We start from the raw sequence: 21,133 nt of genomic DNA on the forward strand, positions 1-21,133 counted from the left end.
TAGCCAGCCACACATGTAAATGCATATGTTTACAAAACTGTGGCCTGCTCAATGTTTGGCGTGGAGTGTTTGGCTATGAAGCAAACGTGCCAATAAGTCTTACCATGTACATCCGCCACAAGAAGTATTGCAAAATTCAGACACCATCCAGACACGTGCTCTTGCTAGCTGAAACGGGAATAATAGAAAGAGACCAAGAACTTCACTTTATCACTTTAGCTAGAACTGAACACTTAAAATAAACAAAGGTCACGCAGAAGGAATCAGAATTGCAAGCCGAAGCTTGGAGAACCACATCAAGAATTCCAGGCCCTTTTGCGTGCTCATCAACCGTTGGCGCCTATAAAACTACGATTTCCCCGTACCAAACATCCACGCACAACAGCAGCTCAGCTCTCCTTTTTCCAACAATTGCACACCACTTTTAAGCCTTCACTCTTAGCCATGCCGATCAAACCGTGGCACTCTTATGCAGTTCAGCTGCTCACATGTTGCACTCTGATGCTGGCCCTCGCTCACCCTGTTGCACCGTCTTCTCGTGGCGCCATGGTCCCTGCTCCAGCTACACCTACTGTTCAGTCTCCAGCTCAAGCTCCACCCACTCTTCAGTCTCCAGCAGCTCCAGCTACCACTCCTCCCCCAGCTCCGGTTCCAGCTACCCCTACTACCCCAGCTCGGCATGTCTGGAACGTCGAGTACATACTGTGGGCACCAGACTGCAAGCAACACGGGATGATCGGAATCAATGGCGCGTTCCCCGGCCCGACGATCACCGCCAACGCCGGGGACCTTATCAGAGTGGAGGTGAACAACAAGCTGCACACCGAGGGGGTCGTCATCCACTGGCATGGAATCAAACAGGTGCCTCATCAGGCCTCAGCTTTGTCTTGCGATATCGTAAAAAATAAAAGAAAAGCAAAAGAAAGGTGTAGATCAATGTTGCTAATTAAAAGTATTATGGGTGCTCCATGGTGTGCAGATTGATACGCCATGGGCGGACGGAACCGCGTCGATATCGCAGTAAAAGGACTCTGAGACTACTGATGATGAACTGAAATGCCGGTCGTCGTCGCAGCCCGGGACGTACTTCTACCACGGCCACTTCGGGATGCAGCGGGCGGCCGGGCTGTACGGGTCGCTGATCGTGCTCGACGGGGACGACCCGTTCAAGAAGGACCCCATGTACGCCGGCGAGCTCAGCATGCTGCTCAGCGACTGGTACCACGAGCCCGTCTACGCGCAGGCGGCCGGGCTCGAGCGCAAGGACGACCACTTCCAGTGGATCGGCGAGCCGCAGGTAGCTAGCACACATGCATCTGGCGATTGTTCATCAGTTGGGTTCCGGGCGTACGGTTATTACCAAATACCAATACCAACTTTCCAATTTCCAATGCCGAAGACGCTGCTGATCAACGGGAAGGGGCAGTTCGGGTGCACGCTGGGCGACGTCGTCGGCGAGCCCAAGTGCGACCGGAAGGATGGGGAGCGCGTGGAGGCGGCGTGCGACAAGCGTTGCGGGGATGGGGGGAAGGAGTCGGAGGCGGAGAAGAAGGTGGTGTGCGAGGACGAGAAGGCGGCAAGCTGCGCCGTGATCCGGCGAAGCGAGTGCGGGCCCTTCTGCAACGAGACCCAGTGCGGCCCCGTGGTGTTCGACGTGGTGCCCGGCAGGACGTACCGGCTCAGGATCGCCAGCAGCACCTCCCTCTCCGCCCTCAACGTGCAGGTCCAAGGGGTAAGCCCGGCCGCAAGGGGAGAAAAAAGTTCACAGATACTAGCTAGATGATTGCAAAGTCTCGAGCGATCGTCGATGATCGTGCGTGCCTTTTTTTTTCTTTGTTTGCGTTCGCAGCACAAGCTGACGGTGGTGGAGGCCGACGGCAACTTGGTGGAGCCGTTCGACGTCAACAGCATCGACATCTACTCCGGCGAGAGCTACTCCGTCCTCCTCAACACCGCAGCGGCGGAACAGGGGGCGTCGCCAGTCTCCTACTGGATCTCCGTCGGCGTGATTGGGCGGAAGCCCAGGACGCCGCCGGCCCTGGCGGTCCTGCGGTATGCCGGCAGCGGACCCGATGAGCTGCCGACGGGAGCGCCTCCGGCGACCCCGGCCTGGGAGGACGTGGGACGCAGCAAGGAGTTCGCGAAAAGACTCAAAGCCCGAGCAGGACACGGCTACCAGCCGCCGCCGGAGACGACGGGCGCGCACCGGCACCGGACGATCGCCATGCTCAACACGCAGGAGCTCGTCGACGGCCGGATCAAGTGGGCGATCAACAACGTCTCCCTGTCGCTCCCGTTCACCCCGTACCTCGGCGCCTACGCCTACGGCATCCCGGGCCAGGTGTTCAACACCACCCCCGCGCCGGCCGCCTTCGGCAGGAAGTACGACGTCGCGAAGCCGCCGCAGGAGCAGGATCCGGCGGCCGTCCTGCCGGCGGCGGTGACCGACCAGGTGCACAGCCTCGCGCACGGCGAGGTCGTCGACGTCGTGCTGCAGAACGCGGACATGAGGAGGGACGACGTGAGCGAGTCGCACCCGTGGCACCTCCACGGGCACGACTTCTGGGTGCTCGGCTACGGCGAGGGACCCTACCGCGGGGACGCCGCCGACGAGGCGCGGCTCAACCTCCGGGACCCGCCGCTGCGGAACACGGCGGTGCTGTTCCCGCATGGGTGGACGGCGCTCCGGTTCGTGGCGGACAACCCGGGCGTGTGGGCGTTCCACTGCCACATCGAGCCGCACCTCCACATGGGCATGGGCGTCGTCTTCGCCGAAGGGATGGAGGAGGAAAAGAGGCTGCGGGAACTGAGGCACAAGGTCCCCAGGGAGGCCATCATGTGCGGCAAGACCGCGCTCGCGGCCACGTCGCCGTCGCCTTCCCCGTGACACAGAAATGTCTCGCACACAGTTTCCTCCTCGCATGCCCGTTCCCCAAGTGTGACGCGTATATCATTATATCGTTGTATTATCTGCTATGGCAAGAGTAAACCCCACCGTAAGTTGTGATTCTTTTCTAGGATCGTCAAGTGGGCACTCGCTCTACAAGGTTTACAATGTTTTCTCCGAGTGTTCTTTCTTGTTTAGAACGAAATGAACATTCATCTACTTCACAATTTTCTCAAATAGCCAACACTGGCAGTCTAACCAAATTCCCGAGAAGTATTTATCAGATGTCCAGCAATTAATACTTTTGGTTGGAATTATCCCACCTCTCTCGACCATAACACATGGGTCAATAAAATACTATATAATATTATACGTAGCAACACACAAACACTATGCTAGTATATAATTTACATGGGTCTACCCTTCCTCCCACCTCTCTCGACCCTAACACATGGGTCAATGTGAGGGGTACGACAAATCTATCAAGAACTACCCCGAAGTACCCCGACAGATCTATCGACAAATAGGAACCGTCCATCTGATAAAATCTTATGATGGTGAAGGTAGAAAGTACCCCGAAGTACCTAGAATAAAGTATCTAGTACTTCCGAAATGTAGGACCAAGTACCAAAAAGTGAACCGAATACTAATTTAATTTAATTTTTATAAATATTGTCCATATATCAATGGCTATAAAGTACCTATTGGTACTTTACAATTATTGTAAAAGAGCCCAAAAATTAAACCTGCTTTATGGATTTTGTGATGGGACACGGACGATGCAATTTGTAAAAGAGCTCAAAAATTAAACCTGCTTTATGGATTTTGTGATGCGACACAGACGATGCAAACGAAGAGCGGGCCAAAATGTCCACCCCAAACGGTACAGGAGGGGACTCCGCTCTGCGTGGAGCAGACGCTGCGCAGTAGGTGTCGACCTGACATGTTGGTAAAAAACTTGATAAAGCCATTGCCGAGTCAGAGGAACATGTAAAACTCCGAGCAAAAGACAGGTCACGCGGCAGTAGTCTATCATGTAAGATAAGAAGTAGTAACAGGCTGGGAGGCCTTTTTTTTTATTCCGGGGCGCAGGCATCCTACCTCTACCGGGACGTGAGCAGGTAACCTAAACATGTGCTGAGAAAAGAAATTAGTTTTTGATAGAAATGTTTTTGAACTCACGATTCCTATGGCTCTACTCTCCCTCCTACTTCCTTCGACTCAACAGGCGGGTCCAGTGAGGGGTACTCCAACCGGCGGGTCCAGTGAGAAGTACGGTGGACACGATCTGAGTAATAAATATTTTCAATTATTTTTTATTTTTATATAATATATGGATAGATTGAAAGAAGCAACCATGTTCGCCCAAAGGGCAAAGAAATTCACATGTTAATGAGAAAAAAAGAAAGGATCATTGGATTTTACTAGTATAGATGCACGTACGACAAACACGTAATTTGAAAAAAAAAACTAATTAGCTTTTTTAGAATGGGCAGGCAATTCTAGCTGGAGCAGGGAACCTAAATGCAGTGCAGGTCAAGGTGCTAAAGGTCTGAAATCCAGACCAAACCTGAACCAAACCAATTACAATTATGCTCACCGATGAAACCTCACCGGACCAAATTGCCTGAATCAATAACCAAACCAATCCAATCTGCACGTGTCTTCAAACCAAATGGAACCCGCTCCTAGACTTGGCTTTGACGTGCTAAAGACAATTTTTTGAAACGAAAGCTAGCGACATTTAATATATGCGGGGAGATCAGACTGAGCCGAACCAGTCCACTCTAACTGCTAACCCGAACTAAACTAGCCCAGCAGCCTTCTCAACCTGTTTACTACCAAACCGAAACGTCCCAAGAGGAAAACCAAACCATTTAACCCGGTTTTAACACAGACCATTACAAGCATGAAGTGCAGGATGCTTTATGTGCGGAGGCAAGCCCAGGAAGCCCTGTATTTAGGGAGGCGCGAGCTGAGATAAGATCATCTTTCGCTGTTTCACATATTAATTTTAGTCCTTGTTCTTGTAATATGGTGGCACATGAGCTTGCTCGCTTAAGTCTAAGTTGGGACCCGGGTCAATTCATGGTGTGGAACCACCCATCCCAAATTTTGTAACTCGTCTTGTGTCTCAGCAACTTGACTGAAGCTGTGATGGAATAAAGTGAACACAAGAAGCTTAAAAAAAACACTCCCTGCTGCAGTTTTTTTTTTTTGAGAAACAGTTCAGACGCAAATGCTAATATTGACCATGACACCTCGGTCGGATATTCCAATAATCAGAGACCGGGAACAACGATTTATCTGAGCATATTCAGATGTTCTGGAAGTTCATGTACAATTCCTGTACCGAACATTCCGATCTGTACATTTTATAGTGTAGCATTATGAATTTGCCTACTAACAGTTCTTTCTAGTGAAAATTCAGCATTCTTTGATGGAAAATGACTCAATCTAAGCCAAAAGACGTGCATACACGATTACTATTTTTTCCCAATAGTTTCTTTAGAAATGGCCAGCATATGTATTAATAATTGCTTACCATTTTTGCGCGAAATAGATTGCATTCACCCATCCTAAAATATAGCAACTTTTAGACTTGATTGAAGTCAAATATTTTTATCATCTTTAATCAATAATATCTTGAAAAATAATTATTATTAAACGAAAAGTTAATAGTTTGTTTCATTGTTGATCATCTTTATAATTTTTTACTACATATAGTCAAAGTAGGTTTCAATTTTAAAAAACTAAAAAATAGATATATTTTAGGACAGAGGGTGTCTATATATATATATATATATGACCCAACGAGAAGTATGTACATGGAGTATGTGATTATACTTGAACATCTGTGATAGTATATACATTAGGTATGTAACTATACATAAAATATGTGGACATACTTATTTTCATATACTAGTATTAAAGTATAATCATAGTATATTTAAAAAAATGGCTGCTCTTTAAAATTTTCATATATATATCCCTTTGATGTATCTTAGAATTAGTATGTGAACATACTCGAAGTGACAAATGAGTATGAAAACATACGCACGGTGATATACTGATGATGGGAGTAGTTATACGCGAGTGTAGAAAAAACTCGTCATATATATATAGTAGCTCTATTGGATACCCTGGATATGAAATAAACAATTCCATACCCGAGCCACTCGCGCCCGATCTGCCGGTTTTCCCCATCTGGTCTTCGTCATCCGGTCCGGGGCTTCGCTCTCCCCGGCCCACCACCTCCCCACCTCTACCGTCACCGAACCCGAGCCCAGACCCCGATGCCGCACCACCAAAACTGCCCAGCTCGGATCCCTGCCGTCGCCATTCCTTCTTCCCCAGACTCGCCCCCAATCCCGGCATCCAGCTCCGATTCGCGCCCCCAATCCTAGCACCAATTCGCCGCTCCCACCTTCAGACGCGACCCCAATACCGGCGCCCAGTTTGGATCTTGGCGGCACCGCATCAACCTATCGTCGGCGCTCCTTCACCCAAGAGACGCGTCCCCAACTCCGGCGCCGTACCACCCCCATCCTGGCGCGCCTCGGTCTCCCGTCGGTTTGTCTTCTGGTGCGTCAATTTGTCTCCTATTCACCGCTTTACTCGATTCCTCATGTGTGTTGATTCAGGTTCTCTCCACTTTTCTGGATCGGCGGTGACGGCCCCCAAGATCCGCCGAAGCCGTCAACCTCAGGGCCGCCCGATCGCCGGAGAAAAAGGCGGCTGCGTCCACCTCGCCCTCGGTGCCGCCCGATCGCCGGAGAACAAGGCGGCTGCCGCGGCCAAAGACGCGGCACCGGCGCCGCTCGCTGCGCCTGCTCCATCTCCCTCGCCAGTAGGGCAGAGGATCTCTAGCTGGCAGGCCACGGGGTCCGTGCGCGCGCCCATGCGGGTCGGCAAACTGGCCTCCGCCATGCCTTCCTCGAGCAGATCCACCTCCTAGCGCGGGGCCTCGGGCGCCAAGCAGCTCACGCGGCGACTGCGCCTGCAAGAAGACGCAGACGGAAGTGGCGGCAGGGAGGAGGACGAGCGCCTTCTGCTTCTGCTTATTATGCAAATCGATGAGGTAGGGGGCGTATGATTTTTCGTCTCCCATTCGTTCAGTTGAAATCAATTGTTTTTCTCAATTCCCGTGGTGGATCTGGACGATTCATGCAAGCATCGAGCATTAGCTTAGTCTGATGCGCTTTTCTTGGCAGTGTATCATCAGCGTCAGTCCATCGCTCCCACTGGCACCGGCGACGGCCCACTCAGCCAGGTTCAGCGTCGAGTGTCTGAAATGGCAAGGTCAACTTGCGGGGTTGCGGCGCCTGGCTCCATCATCATCACCTGAAGCTGTCGATTTCTTCTAAGGTTTCCTCCCTGCTGCTCGAAGCCCTTCCATCCCCTCCTCTATCCTATTCCATGTTGCTCGATTTCTCATGGCTACTTGACTACTAGTGTAGTGTTAGGGATTTTCTCTTTTGGAATAGGTCCAGCTGCCGGCGCACGTCCCTAACCTAGGAGCTAGACGCAACTAGCACCCCCAACCTCTGCAGGCTCTGATCTGAATACAGTTGTAGAACATCCTCTTTTGAGCTGCTGAGTGCCAGGACCATCCATTCAACCCAAGATAATATTGACAGTGTTTTGAATTTTGAATTAGCTAAATACATCGACTATGCTATCCAATAATAGTTTCTGCAATTGGATTTAGACTTTTTGTTTCTAATGGATTACCTTTGAAACTAAACTTTTTTACTTACAGATTTTCTAGCTGTTCATTTCGATCATTCATCGATGAAGAGGTGGTTCTGCCGATGTTGTGTTTTTGAGCTCCCTATTTAAAAGATTGTGTGTTTAATCTTGCATGCACTGGATTTTATCCTCTTATAAGCAGATCTGTTGGCCCCTCCTAGTTTAATCTGGATCTCCTGTTTTAGCTATGCTTTTTCCCCAACAGTACCGTTGATGCAAAAAGAATCTTTATTTTTGTCAGGTTAAGATTCATTATGCCATCTACTATGCTTCCATCCTATCATCCCTGTAATTAACTAGCACATAAATAAGGAAAATTTTAGCAGTTCAATGCCTCTATCATTGATGTATCTCTGGTTTACTACCCAATACCCAATAATGTTCCAAATTAATCTACTTATACAGTACCACGAATGCTTCGTTATAGAAAATGTGATTTCTCAAACTGATTAAATGCCAATTCTTTTAGTCGGCTTCTTTTATAGATCAATTATTCTTTGCTGATCAATTTCTGTGAGCTGACGATTCCGTGGAAGTGAATGCTGGCTGAAAAACTAGGCATGTACATGCATCTGATTTTTTTTTTTGAAAATTTGATCAATTTGCAATATACTAAGCACAATTACATTTGCATCTACCCATGTCTATTTATTTTAGGCAGAATAGATTATGAGCCTGTTGTGCTTTTGTTTGTTTTAATGCTATGTATATGTATTATGCTAGTACATTCCACAGTTTTTTTAGAACAGTATATTCCACAGTTAAGAAAATATCAGATGACTATGAGAACTCACAACAGCAATTTAATCATGTTGAGCTAGATTGGGTATTCAAGTTGGCATATTTGCCAACCATTTTACTTTCACCATTAAATTAAGCAATCTCTGGTTCGTGGAAGTACATTTGGATTTGTGTAGTTTGACTTAAACAATTTACATCTTCAGTTCAGCTGGTGAACACTATTGTTCATGGATCTTATTCACGGTATTGTTACAGATTTAAGGTTCCTGACTTTTACTTTGCTTAGGACACATTGCAGGTGTGAGAGCATCGAGTAATCTCTGCACCAGGATCACATTAGAGCAGATTGGTCATAACAAGCAAGTTTGACATTTGTTTGCATTATGGAAGACATCCAAACTCGCTGTTATGTCAGATGCTGGTGAAAGCTGAAATATCTCTGAGGGAAATGTAGAAAAATCTTGCTAGCGTCATCGTTTATATCTTTCCGAGACATACATTTGTGTGCCTGTAATATGATTTCCAAGGCATCCCGGTGCATAAGATATATAAATTCTTTCATGTATACTTTGTTCAAAATTTCTAGCTGCTAATCCTTATTTTATTTTATTCATATATTTAGCTCATTTAGTTAGTTGATTAGTGCGAAATTTTGTTAGTCTTTCTCGTAAAAACTTGACGCCCTCAAGCGATAAAAAGCACTTATAAGGGAAAGAATAATTATGCATGTTTACCGTCTCTTTCTACCACTGTGCAACGCACCGTACCTTGGGCCCTAGGCCGTCAGAGCCCTGACCTACGTTTTTTAATAGTGAAAAAATCGCGTAAAACTGATACAATGACGCGCCCAAAAAACTGCAGCAGAACGTGTGGACGCAGCAGCGCCCAAAAAACCACAGCAGAACGTGCGGACGCAGCAGAAAAAAAACTAGAGCGGGACGCTCGGTCACGCGGCACCAAGGAACCGCACTAGCCGCTGGCGCAGAGGAAAACGTACGCGAGCCAGGCGGCCGCGAGCCGCGTGCTCGGGTGGGCGCCAGAGGTTTGGCTCGGGTACGGAATAAGTATTCCATACCCTGGGTACTGAATAGCGGTGTCCTATATATATATAGTTACACGGTTGGTCTATTCAGCACCCAGTGTGTTGAATAGTTATTTAACGCCCACGGCTCCGGCAGAAGGAAATTACGGTGCGTGATTGAGAGGATAGTAAAATATAGCATTTTGTTGGCTTTTAATGTGGTTTGATGTGGGTCTGGTCATAATGTCGTGGTTTTACACGGGCCTAGAATATTTAATACAACTTCAATGTCTTGCATGTTATTTTAGCATTGGTTGACTGGTAAAACAGGGGCGCCATCAGTGTGTCATAGTGAGGCGCTTTAGCTTGAAATTTCTAATAGAGTATAAATTATAATCAGTGAATGTAAAAAACTAGATTACAGTTACGTGGGTCGTGGCTTCAAGAAAAGAATTTGTTCCATGCATGTGTGTAATTAGGGCTGCCCTTGTCCGTGTCTGGTGAAGTGTAAATTAGACTGTATGGGAGTAAAAAGTGGTTTTTCGATGATTCTAAGCACAGTAGAAGATGAATGATATTGGGCGCTCCCAGCAAGGCGTTATGGATGAAGCCTCGATGAGATCCACGTCACATGTTATTGTCAAAGATCTGATAAGTCAAGTTACATTTAGTAGTACGATCCTAGAAGTAATTTTAAGATTAGTAGTATGATCGTTGGTAAAAGTTAGTAGTAAAAACATATGCCGGTAAATATTAGTGGTACGATCCTAGAAGTAATTTCTGTGGTGTTAGTATGTTTCAGGAATAATAGATCGGGAGTAAAAAGCTAGTTTATTGGGGGTCAAATATTTTTAAAAATAGACGGGCTAGCGTGACAATGTTTATTCTATATGTGGCATATTTAATTTGAATATGAACGTAATTTGTGAGAGATGGGGTCTGGAGTTGGAGGGACACGGTGGGCAGGCATAAACGTAGATTGTTGCTGGGCATTTAAATCTTGTTTGACTCTTGCTAGCCAGGATAATTAATTACAGGATACTGAACACTTTAGCCGGGATGTAAATGCTAAGATTATTTATACAAATGGAAAATGATTAATCTATTGAAGTAAAATGATTCAGACATTGGAGTAGAACATTTCATCCAAGTGCGTAAAATTATTTATCATAAAGAGTAGACCTCTATTGTTGTTGTGCAGTTATTTAATTGAGCCGTTGTAATATATTTTAGGATGACTACGAGTAAAAATCTAGGAGTACTTAGTGCTGCCAACTCCTAACCATTTGCTTCACAATACTGTGTACCCCGACGTAGCAAGCCATGGCGTCAACATATCACAAATGTCTAGGGATTCTAAGTATTATAATGGTATGAAACATTGAAACGAGTAGTAAGTTGATTTATCTGAAAGAGTAAAGTGATTCTCAGAAAGGAGTAAATGTTTCATCCGAAGGTGTGAAATGATTTATCCAAATTTGTAGAACGCCATTGCTGTGGTGTATTTATTTCATTAAGCGGGGTCTAATATATTTTTGAGCATGATGTTCCTGCGGCATGCAAGGAATCTCCATTGATGTTATCTTAAACTTGCATTTGAGAGCAATTTTAGGAGGAAGTCAAAACCTGCATGCCATCCTATTAGTTTGAGCGAGATTTGTGAGAGAAATATATGCAGGCCTTTGTGTATTGAAAGAATGCATTGAATCTGTAGTTGTCATAAAATTGAAGGACGAGGGATTTCAGGAGGCTATTAAAAGCATTCATGCACAGAAACTAACTTGAGTGAGATTTAGGAGAATAATTAGCATGCATTTGTGTTTTAAAATGAGATATCCTTATATGAATGTGTAAAAAACACATGATGGACTCATACAACACACACATTCCTTTGGTCTCAATTTTTATTTCTTGTGTATATGGCCAATTATTCCTTGTTCTATAATATTATTTCTTACTTGGCATTTAATCCATTCATCTATATAAACACAATTTTAGAAATTATTCCTTTACAAAATACTCCTTTGTTCTTAGAAAATTAAGACATGTAATATCTAGAAGTAATTTTCCAAATTTTGAGAAGTAAAATTAATTATGACATCGATCCAATGATAGAGAAGCTGTTTATATTGTTATTACTTCTCTAATTTTATGATAATACTCTTTGATATTGATAATATTACTACTAATATCAGGTATGTGAGAGAAATAAGGGGAGAAGATAATGCGTAATTATTGTGCACTGAAAGTGGGCAGAAAATTATGAAGTGACACATTATTGTGTAGTTATTGTAGCAAGACCTTCTGTTGCAGCAATAGATATCATGAGAATTTTACTCCAGTGTGTTGAATAGTATTCAACACCCTGTGTGTAGAATAGATAATAGGTCACACATACACACACTGGCAAAATGCCCGTGCGTTATTACGGGTGAAGCTATACAAATACAACATCTGTTTCAAAATAATTGACAACTTTAACTTTTACTATTTATAATTTGACAAACAATATCTCTTTAATTATAAAACTACATGTAAAGAGAAACAAATATCATTGGATTTGTGATAAGAAGTACTATATCGACATAATACACTTGCTATCTACACGTGCAAATATTCATATAATAGATGTATAATCAAACTTTGAACAGTAAAGTCAAAGTTGTCAGTTATTTTGAAAGCGAAGGTTGGTATATTGATTAGCTCTACCACAACAATCGCACTGCCGCCGCTGGGCTCCTCGGCGAGTTCCTCCACGTAAGTGAAGAAGTGTCGGCGAACCTACCAAAATTAGAGGATAGGAGTTGCAATCTTGCAGCTGTAGCTGGTTCCCGGGCCAGACACCGTGGAAGAGCTCTTCTTCTTCCTACTCCTCTCCATCATCTCTTCTTCCGTGCGCTTGTGTGTGTGTGTGTTTATATATGTATATATACATACGCCCAGGGTCAAGGTCACCCGGCCTGCCTTGACCTGGCCCGGGGGCGCCTGCCCGTGGGACCCACCTATCGGTCTCTGGCCTGGCACCTGTGGCCGGATCCGGGTGAGTTTAGCATTTTGGTTAGGGTTTTCTTAGGTTTTATATGTCTGCAATCTTGAAAAATGCATAGAAAATTGTCCCGATCTCGGAAAAATACGAAACTTGTTTCGTTGTATTCGTATCGCTAAGATCTACTTAGGAAAAATGTTGTTTTGTATGTTACTTTGCTGTAAATTTATCTATAGGTTTATCTTGCAAAAGTGAGTTTAATGCTTAGTTATTTGAGTATTGCTCTAAAAATTTCAAACTAAATTTTTTTAGACTCTTTGTGAGGTGTAGTTTTCAGTGGTGCAATTTTTTCACATGCTTCCTTGCTGTTTATCAAAGTTTTAGCTTGTTTTCTTATGCTTTGTCTGAAAATGGTTTAATATAGAACTTTTTTCTGGAAAGTGAGAAAATAGTAAAACCAGTTTTGTGAGATTTTTTCATGCCTAGTATCTAATATAATTTTCTTGGATTTGTTTAGACAAGTTTGCATGTATTTTCTGATTTATCTGGTTTGAATAGCTGAAAACTAATATATTTATGATTAATTGTTGGAAAATGTTTTTGCTGCAAATTCAATTTTCATCAGTTCCTTGTATTGTTCTCTGTATGCTCAATTTATTCCATGATTTATACTTGTTGTTTAGTTCATTTCTTAATTCTTGCACCGCATTCATGTATTATAGTGACCGAACCGTCGGAGGTCGAACCCGTGGAGCCCACCGAGTCCGTCGAGCCTGAACCCGGAATCCCTTTCGTGGTCGAGCCGGAAGTTAACCAAGGCAAGCAACTAAACATGAATCATTGCTCCTATTTAATCTGACTTAATTAGTTATCTCATCGGGTAATATTAGGTTATGTATAGTATATATGTATTGCATTCTTGTACCTATCTGCGGGCATTATCCTTCCTTGATTTGTCATCCTTGTTCTTGGCACTAGTTAGTCAATTAATTACTTAACTATGCTTAGCCTCGCTTAGAATATTTATATTGCTCGCTAGACAGGAATAATTTGGAGGATCACATTTACCGGTTACCCTTGATCGCACTGGTTCGGCCTGGTCGTCAGGTCTGGTAGTATCGAGGTTTGAGCGGAATGGTAGGGCCTAAGGAATGAAGTCACATGGGCATAGTCCGCTTGAACCGATTAAGGACCGTCCGTGGATGGCGTTGGTTTTGAGCAACTTTCCGTGCTACCACATATCCAAATAATGGGACGGATGAGCCAATTACCTTCTTTGACTTGATCATTGATGTACAGTCCTAGATACGTGGTCAAGGGCTATGCAGAGAGGCTTAGAGGTGTCCCCGGGTGGACCTACGTGTAGGAAAATTTAGAGATGTCCCCGGTGGAAACTAAGTCTCTACGCGTAAGATAGGTGTGAAGATTTCAATGATCGAGCCTTGTTGGGAACGGTTGACGAGAGTACCCCTTGCCCGACGTGATTGTTTGGGTGAGTCGCATGGTCCTCGCGTCGTGTTGGTAAAGTAGTACACCCTTGCAAGATTTTAATCAATTCGAATTGCCGCGGTCTCGGTTATGAGCAAGCTCATTATCCCATAAACTCCTCGTAGAAATTCGGTTATGATGGAGATGGTTCATGGCACCTCTGTGACACTTTACATGTTATACTCTTAACTAACTAAAAGTTATTAGGGTTTGGGCAACATTAATCAATTCTGATAGGTGATAGTGTAGAGAGCTAATGCTTATGCAATAATTACTTAACCTTAAAGTTTTTACTTGAGCCAATGCATGCATGATTCTTGCTTATTTAATTGCGTAAGTATTGCGAGTACCTTTTATACTCAGGTTGCTTTCTAAACCTAGTTGCAGGTGAACCGGAAGTGGTGTTCGGCCACTTCTATCCCGCTGATCCTAATGCGGGGGAGGAGTAGGTCGTTGCGGCTGTGGTGATGTCCTTGAGCAAGGCATCATCATCTTAAGTATGTTTTATCGTAGCTGAACTCTGTGAGAGCATGTAAATACAATAAATTTTAAGTTTCTATTTAATATGGCTTTTGTGAGCCCAAGACTTGTAATGGAAATTAGTTGAACCCTCCTATTTTGAACTTGTAATATTAAGTTTCGGACTCTGGTTTTGTAAAACTGCTCTTTGTGGATTATTGGCGATGTATTCGATTGTAAACGGTATGTGCATATGCTGATTCTGGGCGTATATTGGAGCACATACCGGGACTACCGGATTTGATATTATTTTGGATGAATGACGTGTCGATTATTCATGTCTCTAGATGTGTGATAACACGTGGCACGCTCTCTCGTAAATACGTGTTAACTCTCATCTAGATGATAATAATTATCAGATCATTTAAAATAGTATTAAATTGGGCGGTTCTCACAGCAGTCACCTTACTCTCCTCTCCATCCTCCTCGCATGGTCAAGGAGATGGAGCAGATCTAGGCCAGCCCTGCATCTGCCGCCGGGTCCCCGGAAGCTGCCGCTCCTCGTCAACCTGCACCAGGTCGGCGCCCTGCCGCACCGGAGCCTGCGGGCGCTCGCTCGGCGGCACGGGCCCGTCATTCTGCTGCGCCTGGGCTCCGTGCCGGCGGTGGTGGTGTCCTCGCCGGAGGCGGCGAGGGAGGTGATGAGGACGCACGAAGCGCAGTGCTGCAGCCGGCCGGCCATGCCGGGGCCGCGCCGGCTGACGTACGGGTACAAGGACGTCGCCTTCGCCCCCTACGGCGACCATGTCCGCGAGATGCGCAGGCTCTTCGTCCTCGAGCTGCTGAGCATGCGCCGCGTGCAGGCTGCCTGGGATGCCAGGGAAGCTCAGGTAATGCTCGCTCCATGACACTGAGCTAGCAAAACTTCCAACTGTTACTTTCCGTTTAATTCGTTTGATTTTTTAAATTCAAATTTGATCGCTCGTCTTAGTTAAAAATATATATATAATATCAATTCTTTTATTATAACTTGTTTTATTAATACAAATTCTTTAAGAATAATTTAAGTTTAATTATGTTTACACAATTTTTTTAATAATACGAGTGGTTAAATTTAGGATCAAAAAGATAAAACGAATTTTAATTTGGAACGAAAGAGATACATACATCGAACACATGTTTTGTTAGGTGGACAAGCTTGTTGAGAACCTGAGTCGTGCCGGGCCGAACCCGGTGGCGCTCAACGAGCACATCTTCGGCGCCGTGGATGGCATCATCGGCACGGTGGTGTTCGGGAAACTCTATGGAACGGAGCACTTCAAGATGCAGTTCCTGGACATGCTCAGTGAAGCGATGGACATGCTAGGCAGCTTCTCCGCCGAGGATTTCTTCCCCAACGCCGCTGGCCGTCTCGCCGACCGCCTGACGGGCCTCGTCGCCCGTCGTGACAGGATATTCAGGAGGCTCGATGCCTTCTTCGATGCAGTCATCGATCAGCACCTGAGCACCACCTGCAGCAAGCTTGATGGCGAAAACTGCAGATCAGACCTAGTGCAAGCGCTGATTGAGCTATGGAAGGGCAACGGGAGTGCGGTGCCTTTCACCCGTGACCATGTGAAGGCTATGCTCTTTGTAAGTCTTATAAGTTTCCTCAGTTGTTATGTCTAAAAGCATGACGATCTTATTTTGAGCTTCAGCTTTTCTACCTTATGTTTCTTAATCAAGGAACAAAACTATTCCAGCCGCTGCTTCAACCAAGCATGACGAAATTTTAAATTGCATTTCCATTTTTCTCTTAGCTAAGTTTTCTTTTGTTAGGACTACTCCATATATAAGTAGCACATCAGGATTTAAATCTTGAGAGGGAGATTTAATTTTCAAATATAATAATGGTTCCTTGGAATGATCATATGATTTATCAATGCTCTAAACATATATGTTGGATTGTGAATTGTCTCTGTTTATGTAAAAAAAACCATGGAAAGTCGTCTTGCTGGTCATTCAAGTTTATATTTGCAACCCTTGGAACCAGCTCATGCCATTTTGGTAGTTTGCAATCCAGAAAGATGTGTTCAGTTGAACTAGGCCCAAGTGGAATTGAGATAAGCACGAATGGTACTTGTTCCTTAGAATGTTTTGCCAAACCCTCTGCATTTATGATTAATCAATTAAACAACGGTTTACTTAGAAGGCATTTATTCTGTATATCCAAGTTTGTTATTCCAAACCCTCCTTGGTCCTTTGGTGTGCAAATTATACTCCACATGAATAGTCTATATTTCTTTTTATATTAATCACTTTGCCAAACAAAAATCTAGAACAATAGTAATCTAGCTTTTTAAGAATACCCATTGGGACTTCAAAAAACAAGATCATTTTTAACATAGAGTCACCAAAACCAAGTTATTTTGGTACCTTTTTTGAAACATTTTCGAGGACTGTACAGAAACTTCTTTCAGTTAACAAATCGAGATATTGCTACTTGATCTCTCCCAGGATACCTTTGTCAGCGGAATCAACACAAGCGCCGTCACCATGGTGTGGGCGATGTCAGAAATGATCCAGCACCCGGGGGTGCTGAAGAATGTACAGGACGAGATCAGAGCTGTGGTAGGAAGCAAACAGAGGGCTTCACGTGATGACATGTCAAAGCTGAAGAACCTGAAGATGGTTGTCAAGGAGACCCTCCGGATGGACCCTCCCTTAACTCTGCTACTGCCAAGGGAGACCATTCAGCAGGTCAATATCTCAGGGTACGATGATCCGGCGAATACAAGAATTATCGTGAACACATGGGCGATCAGCAGGGACCCTAACATTTGGAAAGATCCAGAGGAGTTCAAACCGGAGAGGTTCATAGGGTCAAACACTGACTTCAATGGCAAACATTTTGAGTTCATGCCGTTTGGCTCGGGTCGCCGGATCTGCCCTGGCATGGCCATGGCTGTGACTAACATGGAGTTCATCTTGGCCAACCTGCTATACTGTTTTGAGTGGGAGCTACCTGAGGGTGTGGCAAAGGAGGACATAAGCATGGAGGAGGCAGGGAGCCTGGCGTTCCAAAAGAAGACACCACTCATGTTGGTGCCAAGGAGGTACCAGACTGCTAGTTGTTGAAGTAAATGCACATTCAACAAAGGTGAAAGTTATGTTCGTTGTCATTGTCTTTGTATCTAAGGAATTACGTATTCCGTATCCCTAAATTAGTATTGTGGATATTTTTCTAAAATATATGTACCATAATATATAATATAAAAATGATTAAACTCTCTAAAACTATTGTAAGTTTGTACCTAGCACGCTTAACGACGTGAGCGAACACGTGTGTCAGTATCACCTTTCTATCCCTTCTTATAAACTTCTCAACCGGTGTTGTAGCAAGACTCCACTTTAAAAGTTGGTTAGGGATCTCTTAAAGGTGGTTTGATTCCAATTGTAACCACCACTATTTCTATAAGTCTTGAGGTTTAACTGATTAATTTCTTATTGGAGCATGGACCCGACAAATCTAACATAAACATAATTTCCCCTTGCGAGCAGCCGAGCAGACCAAATCAGATTCTGATGGCCGTTCAGAGAGTTGGGCTTCCTGGGCTGTAGTTCGAGAATTACGCTCCATTGGGTTCCCCTGCTTTGGTCTGCTTTTACGATCGAGTCCAAGCACCACAGAATAGCCTAGAAAATGACAAGCAAATAGGAGCGACACAAAGTTGATCAAAAAAGTTGATTTCTATCCTTTTCGCCAAGTTTCATGAACGTCAATTGAATCGTTTGGAAGATGATGAAAATACAGGTTAAAATTAAACATGCATGTTTTTAAACATTAACAACATGTTGGGATACTAGGTCATTGGTTTGAACTCTAAACAGAGCCAAACTAACCTCTCCGTGCAAACTATAGAAACTAGAAGCTTCAATTTGAGTCATTGGATCAATATCCAAGGGGTATGGGGGATTGGGCAATTTTACAATCCGGACCCGCCATTGGATTGGGTAATCACACTTTTGCAAATCCCCCCTCCCACCTCTCTGCGCCTCTCCCCTTGGATGTTGATCTGATGGCCCTGATTGAAGTTTCCATAGTTTGCACAGAGAAATTGGTTTGCACCTGATATATTCCCATGTTGTTACCTGGTCTCCGCTTTGTGCTAGGCTATATGGACTTCTTTTGAAAATTGCTCATTAAATCTTAAATCCAGGTAATATTCAAGGGAACATGCATGCATATTGGTATCGCCAATTTGCATTCCTGCAGCAAAGTGAGAACATCGCCAGCTGTTTGTCAACTGTGCATGGAGATTTAACAGTAGAATCTGTGCTTCATAATGTCTATAATTGAAACTTTTGTGTTTGTCAAATGTACTTTTAGATAACAGGGGAGTGTAAAACTGTGGTTCTGAACAATAAAATGTTGTGGTTTTACAGAATGGAGTTTCACAGGTTTAGGCTTTTAGCAATGCTGTGGTTTTCAAAATTAATAAAAATTGTTGTATCCCGACATTACCTATCTTAGTTTTCTAAACCTTCGTTATTTTGCAAAATCATACTTATTTTCTTAGACTCAAAAAATAGTTTACATCTAAACATGGCCTGGTCCTATTGTTAATTTGGCTATATTTATATAACAAAACAATATTAATATTTTTTGAAAAAAATATAATTTAATATAGTGTAAGGAATCTTCTACATGCTTGACAGCAATTAGCTAGGGATAAATCACGTAGAGATGGCCGGGTAGAGGTGCGCTGGCAGCCGCGGCTTGGCCATCAACATGTCGTGCCCCGACTCGCTGAAGGAGATGAACCCACTACGGGAGACTGCTGCTTTGTCGTGTGCCAAAGCACACGGCAAAGAACACACGGCATTCAGACGTCGGCAAAGGCGTTGTTTGCCGTGTGCCATTTATCGGGCACACAGCAAAGTCTTTGCCGTGTGCCAAAGCTGACCCACGGCAAAAAAACAGAAAACCTGGGAAGTGACGTGGCGGCCGCCTTTGCCGTGTGCCTGTAGACGTAACACACGGCAAAGTATTTTTTAGAAAAGAAAAAAAAACAGTGACAGCCGCTGCCGCCACCATGCCGGCCACCACCACCACGCCGCCGGCTGCCGTCACCACCACCACACCGGACAGCCAGGAGAGGAGGGGAGGGGGCGGCGCCCGCGGGATCCCGCCGGCCGCCGGCCATGGCCGGGCCGCCGCCCAGGGCCGTGCCCCCGTTGGCCCCGCCGGCCGCTGCTGCCCGTGACCGGGCCGCCGCTCGGGGTCGCGCCCCCGCCGGCCGCCCGTGCCGGGCCGCTGCCCGGAACCGCGCCGCCGTCGCCCGGGGCCGCGCCACCGCCGGCCGCCGCCGCTCGAGGCCGCCGGGGCTGCCGCGGGAGGCCGCGCCGCCGCCGCCCGAGGCCGCCTGGGCCGCCGCGCGAGGCCACGCCGCCGCCACCCAAGGCCGCTAGGGCCTCCGCGCGAGGATGCGCCGCCGCCGCCGAGGCCGCCCGCGCGCGCATGCCGGGGGCGCACCGTCCGCCGCTGCAGGGAAGAAGGAGAGAGGCGCGCGAGAGAGGGAAGAAGAAGGCCGCTGGTGGGGATGGATCCGTGGGAAGGTGTTTTAGCCAATAGGAAGCCTTCGTTTCAAAGAACTGGATTGCTGACGTGTCGAGTTGTGTTTTTTTTTATGATCTTATACTGTATTTTTGGATAGGCAAATGAGCTCAAATAAAAAAGTGTTCAACTACAAAGTTTTAGATCTCAACGAGCTCTACAACTTTGGTATAGAACTTAATTACATCCGAAGCCATTTGAAATTTTTAAAAAATTTAAATTTGAAACCAGATTACTTATAATGTACTTTTGAAGTACTAAACAATCTCAAATAAAAAAGTTTTCAATTACAAAGATTTATATTTTGTTGAGTTTTATAAATTTCAAAGATAACTTATTTACGATCGAGGTCATTTGAATATTTTAAAATTTATGATTTCAAATTAGATAACTTATAATAATATTTTAAAATATTAAACATTCTCAAATATAAAAGTTGACAACTACAAAGTTTTAGATTTCATCGAGCTATACGACTTTGGTATAAACCTTTTTTACATATGAGATCATATGAAAAAGTTTGTATTCAAATAATACATTCACTAACTCTCGCATATATAATCACATTTACTTCTTATGTGATGTTTCAATTTTGTAAACATCATCATGATAAAAGTGTGCGTAATCTTCTCAGCTTTTTATCACAGCATTCACGTGTGATACCATCACATCAAGACAAATCTCATGATTTTCATACTTCATTTGCTATTTTTAGAATTTTAAAATCATTTGGACACACATTCGTGGGCGTGTTTTCTGGACAAGATGTTAAAAATTTCTTTTTATTTCATGTGTAAGGCCTCAAATTGGACTAAATAACATGAATATAATTTTTTCGCTACTTTTATTCTATTATTTGAGTCACTTGCGGTTCAAATTTGACTTGATTAAAAAATTACTTAAAATGCAATAAATTAGTTAAATATAGTAAAATAATTTAAAAATATACGAAATTTTAACATGGAGTACTAAATGTTGTATGTAGAGGGTAGAAAACGTTTCGAGGTGAGAAGTGAAAAAAAATTATGACTTTGCCGTGTACTAAAAATAACACTCGGCAAACTATTGAGTTTGCCGTGTGCAAAAAAAAATGCACACGGCAAAGTCTTTGCCGTGTGCAAGCACACGGCAAAACATGGATTTTGCCGTGTGCTTTTTTTGCCGTGCGTTTTCGTCGTGGCACGCGGCAAAGTATCTCTTTGT

At 44.5% G+C, this 21,133-nt stretch overlaps 1 protein-coding gene, 1 long non-coding RNA gene and 1 pseudogene across 4 annotated transcripts; all 3 read left to right on the forward strand.

The window, feature by feature from the left end:
• Positions 1–262: 262 nt before the first annotated feature.
• Positions 263–3,124, forward strand: LOC120703718 (annotated as a pseudogene).
• A 2,990-nt stretch (positions 3,125–6,114) lies between these two features.
• Positions 6,115–8,947, forward strand: LOC120703720. Of its 3 annotated transcripts, none has more exons than XR_005687181.1 (3): positions 6,115–6,472; positions 6,532–6,968; positions 7,102–8,947. It is a non-coding gene; the product is annotated as an uncharacterized LOC120703720 (long non-coding RNA). The 3 variants fall into 3 exon arrangements; XR_005687182.1 differs by having other exon boundaries at positions 6,446–6,460; XR_005687180.1 differs by lacking the exon at positions 6,115–6,472 and having other exon boundaries at positions 6,482–6,968.
• A 5,849-nt stretch (positions 8,948–14,796) lies between these two features.
• LOC120703721 (4-hydroxyphenylacetaldehyde oxime monooxygenase-like) lies at positions 14,797–17,613 on the forward strand. The gene is made up of 3 exons (XM_039987877.1): positions 14,797–15,224; positions 15,523–15,966; positions 16,831–17,613. Exons 1-3 carry the CDS (start codon positions 15,036–15,038, stop codon positions 17,449–17,451), a joined length of 1,254 nt encoding a protein of 417 aa, XP_039843811.1. The 5' UTR covers positions 14,797–15,035; the 3' UTR covers positions 17,452–17,613.
• The last annotated feature ends 3,520 nt before the right edge of the window (positions 17,614–21,133 follow it).

This window comes from Panicum virgatum, chromosome 4K (genome assembly GCF_016808335.1).
Source record: "Panicum virgatum strain AP13 chromosome 4K, P.virgatum_v5, whole genome shotgun sequence".
Classification (NCBI taxonomy): Eukaryota; Viridiplantae; Streptophyta; class Magnoliopsida; order Poales; family Poaceae; genus Panicum; species Panicum virgatum.

Bases quoted from the DNA above. Each gene is read 5' to 3' on its own strand.
- LOC120703721 (XM_039987877.1), top strand. From the start codon at position 15,036: ATGAGGACGCACGAAGCGCAGTGCTGCAGCCGGCCGGCCATGCCGGGG. The intron at 15,225-15,522 runs GTAATGCTCGCT...ATGTTTTGTTAG, and splicing joins GGGATGCCAGGGAAGCTCAG to GTGGACAAGCTTGTTGAGAA. The intron at 15,967-16,830 runs GTAAGTCTTATA...GATCTCTCCCAG, and splicing joins ATGTGAAGGCTATGCTCTTT to GATACCTTTGTCAGCGGAAT.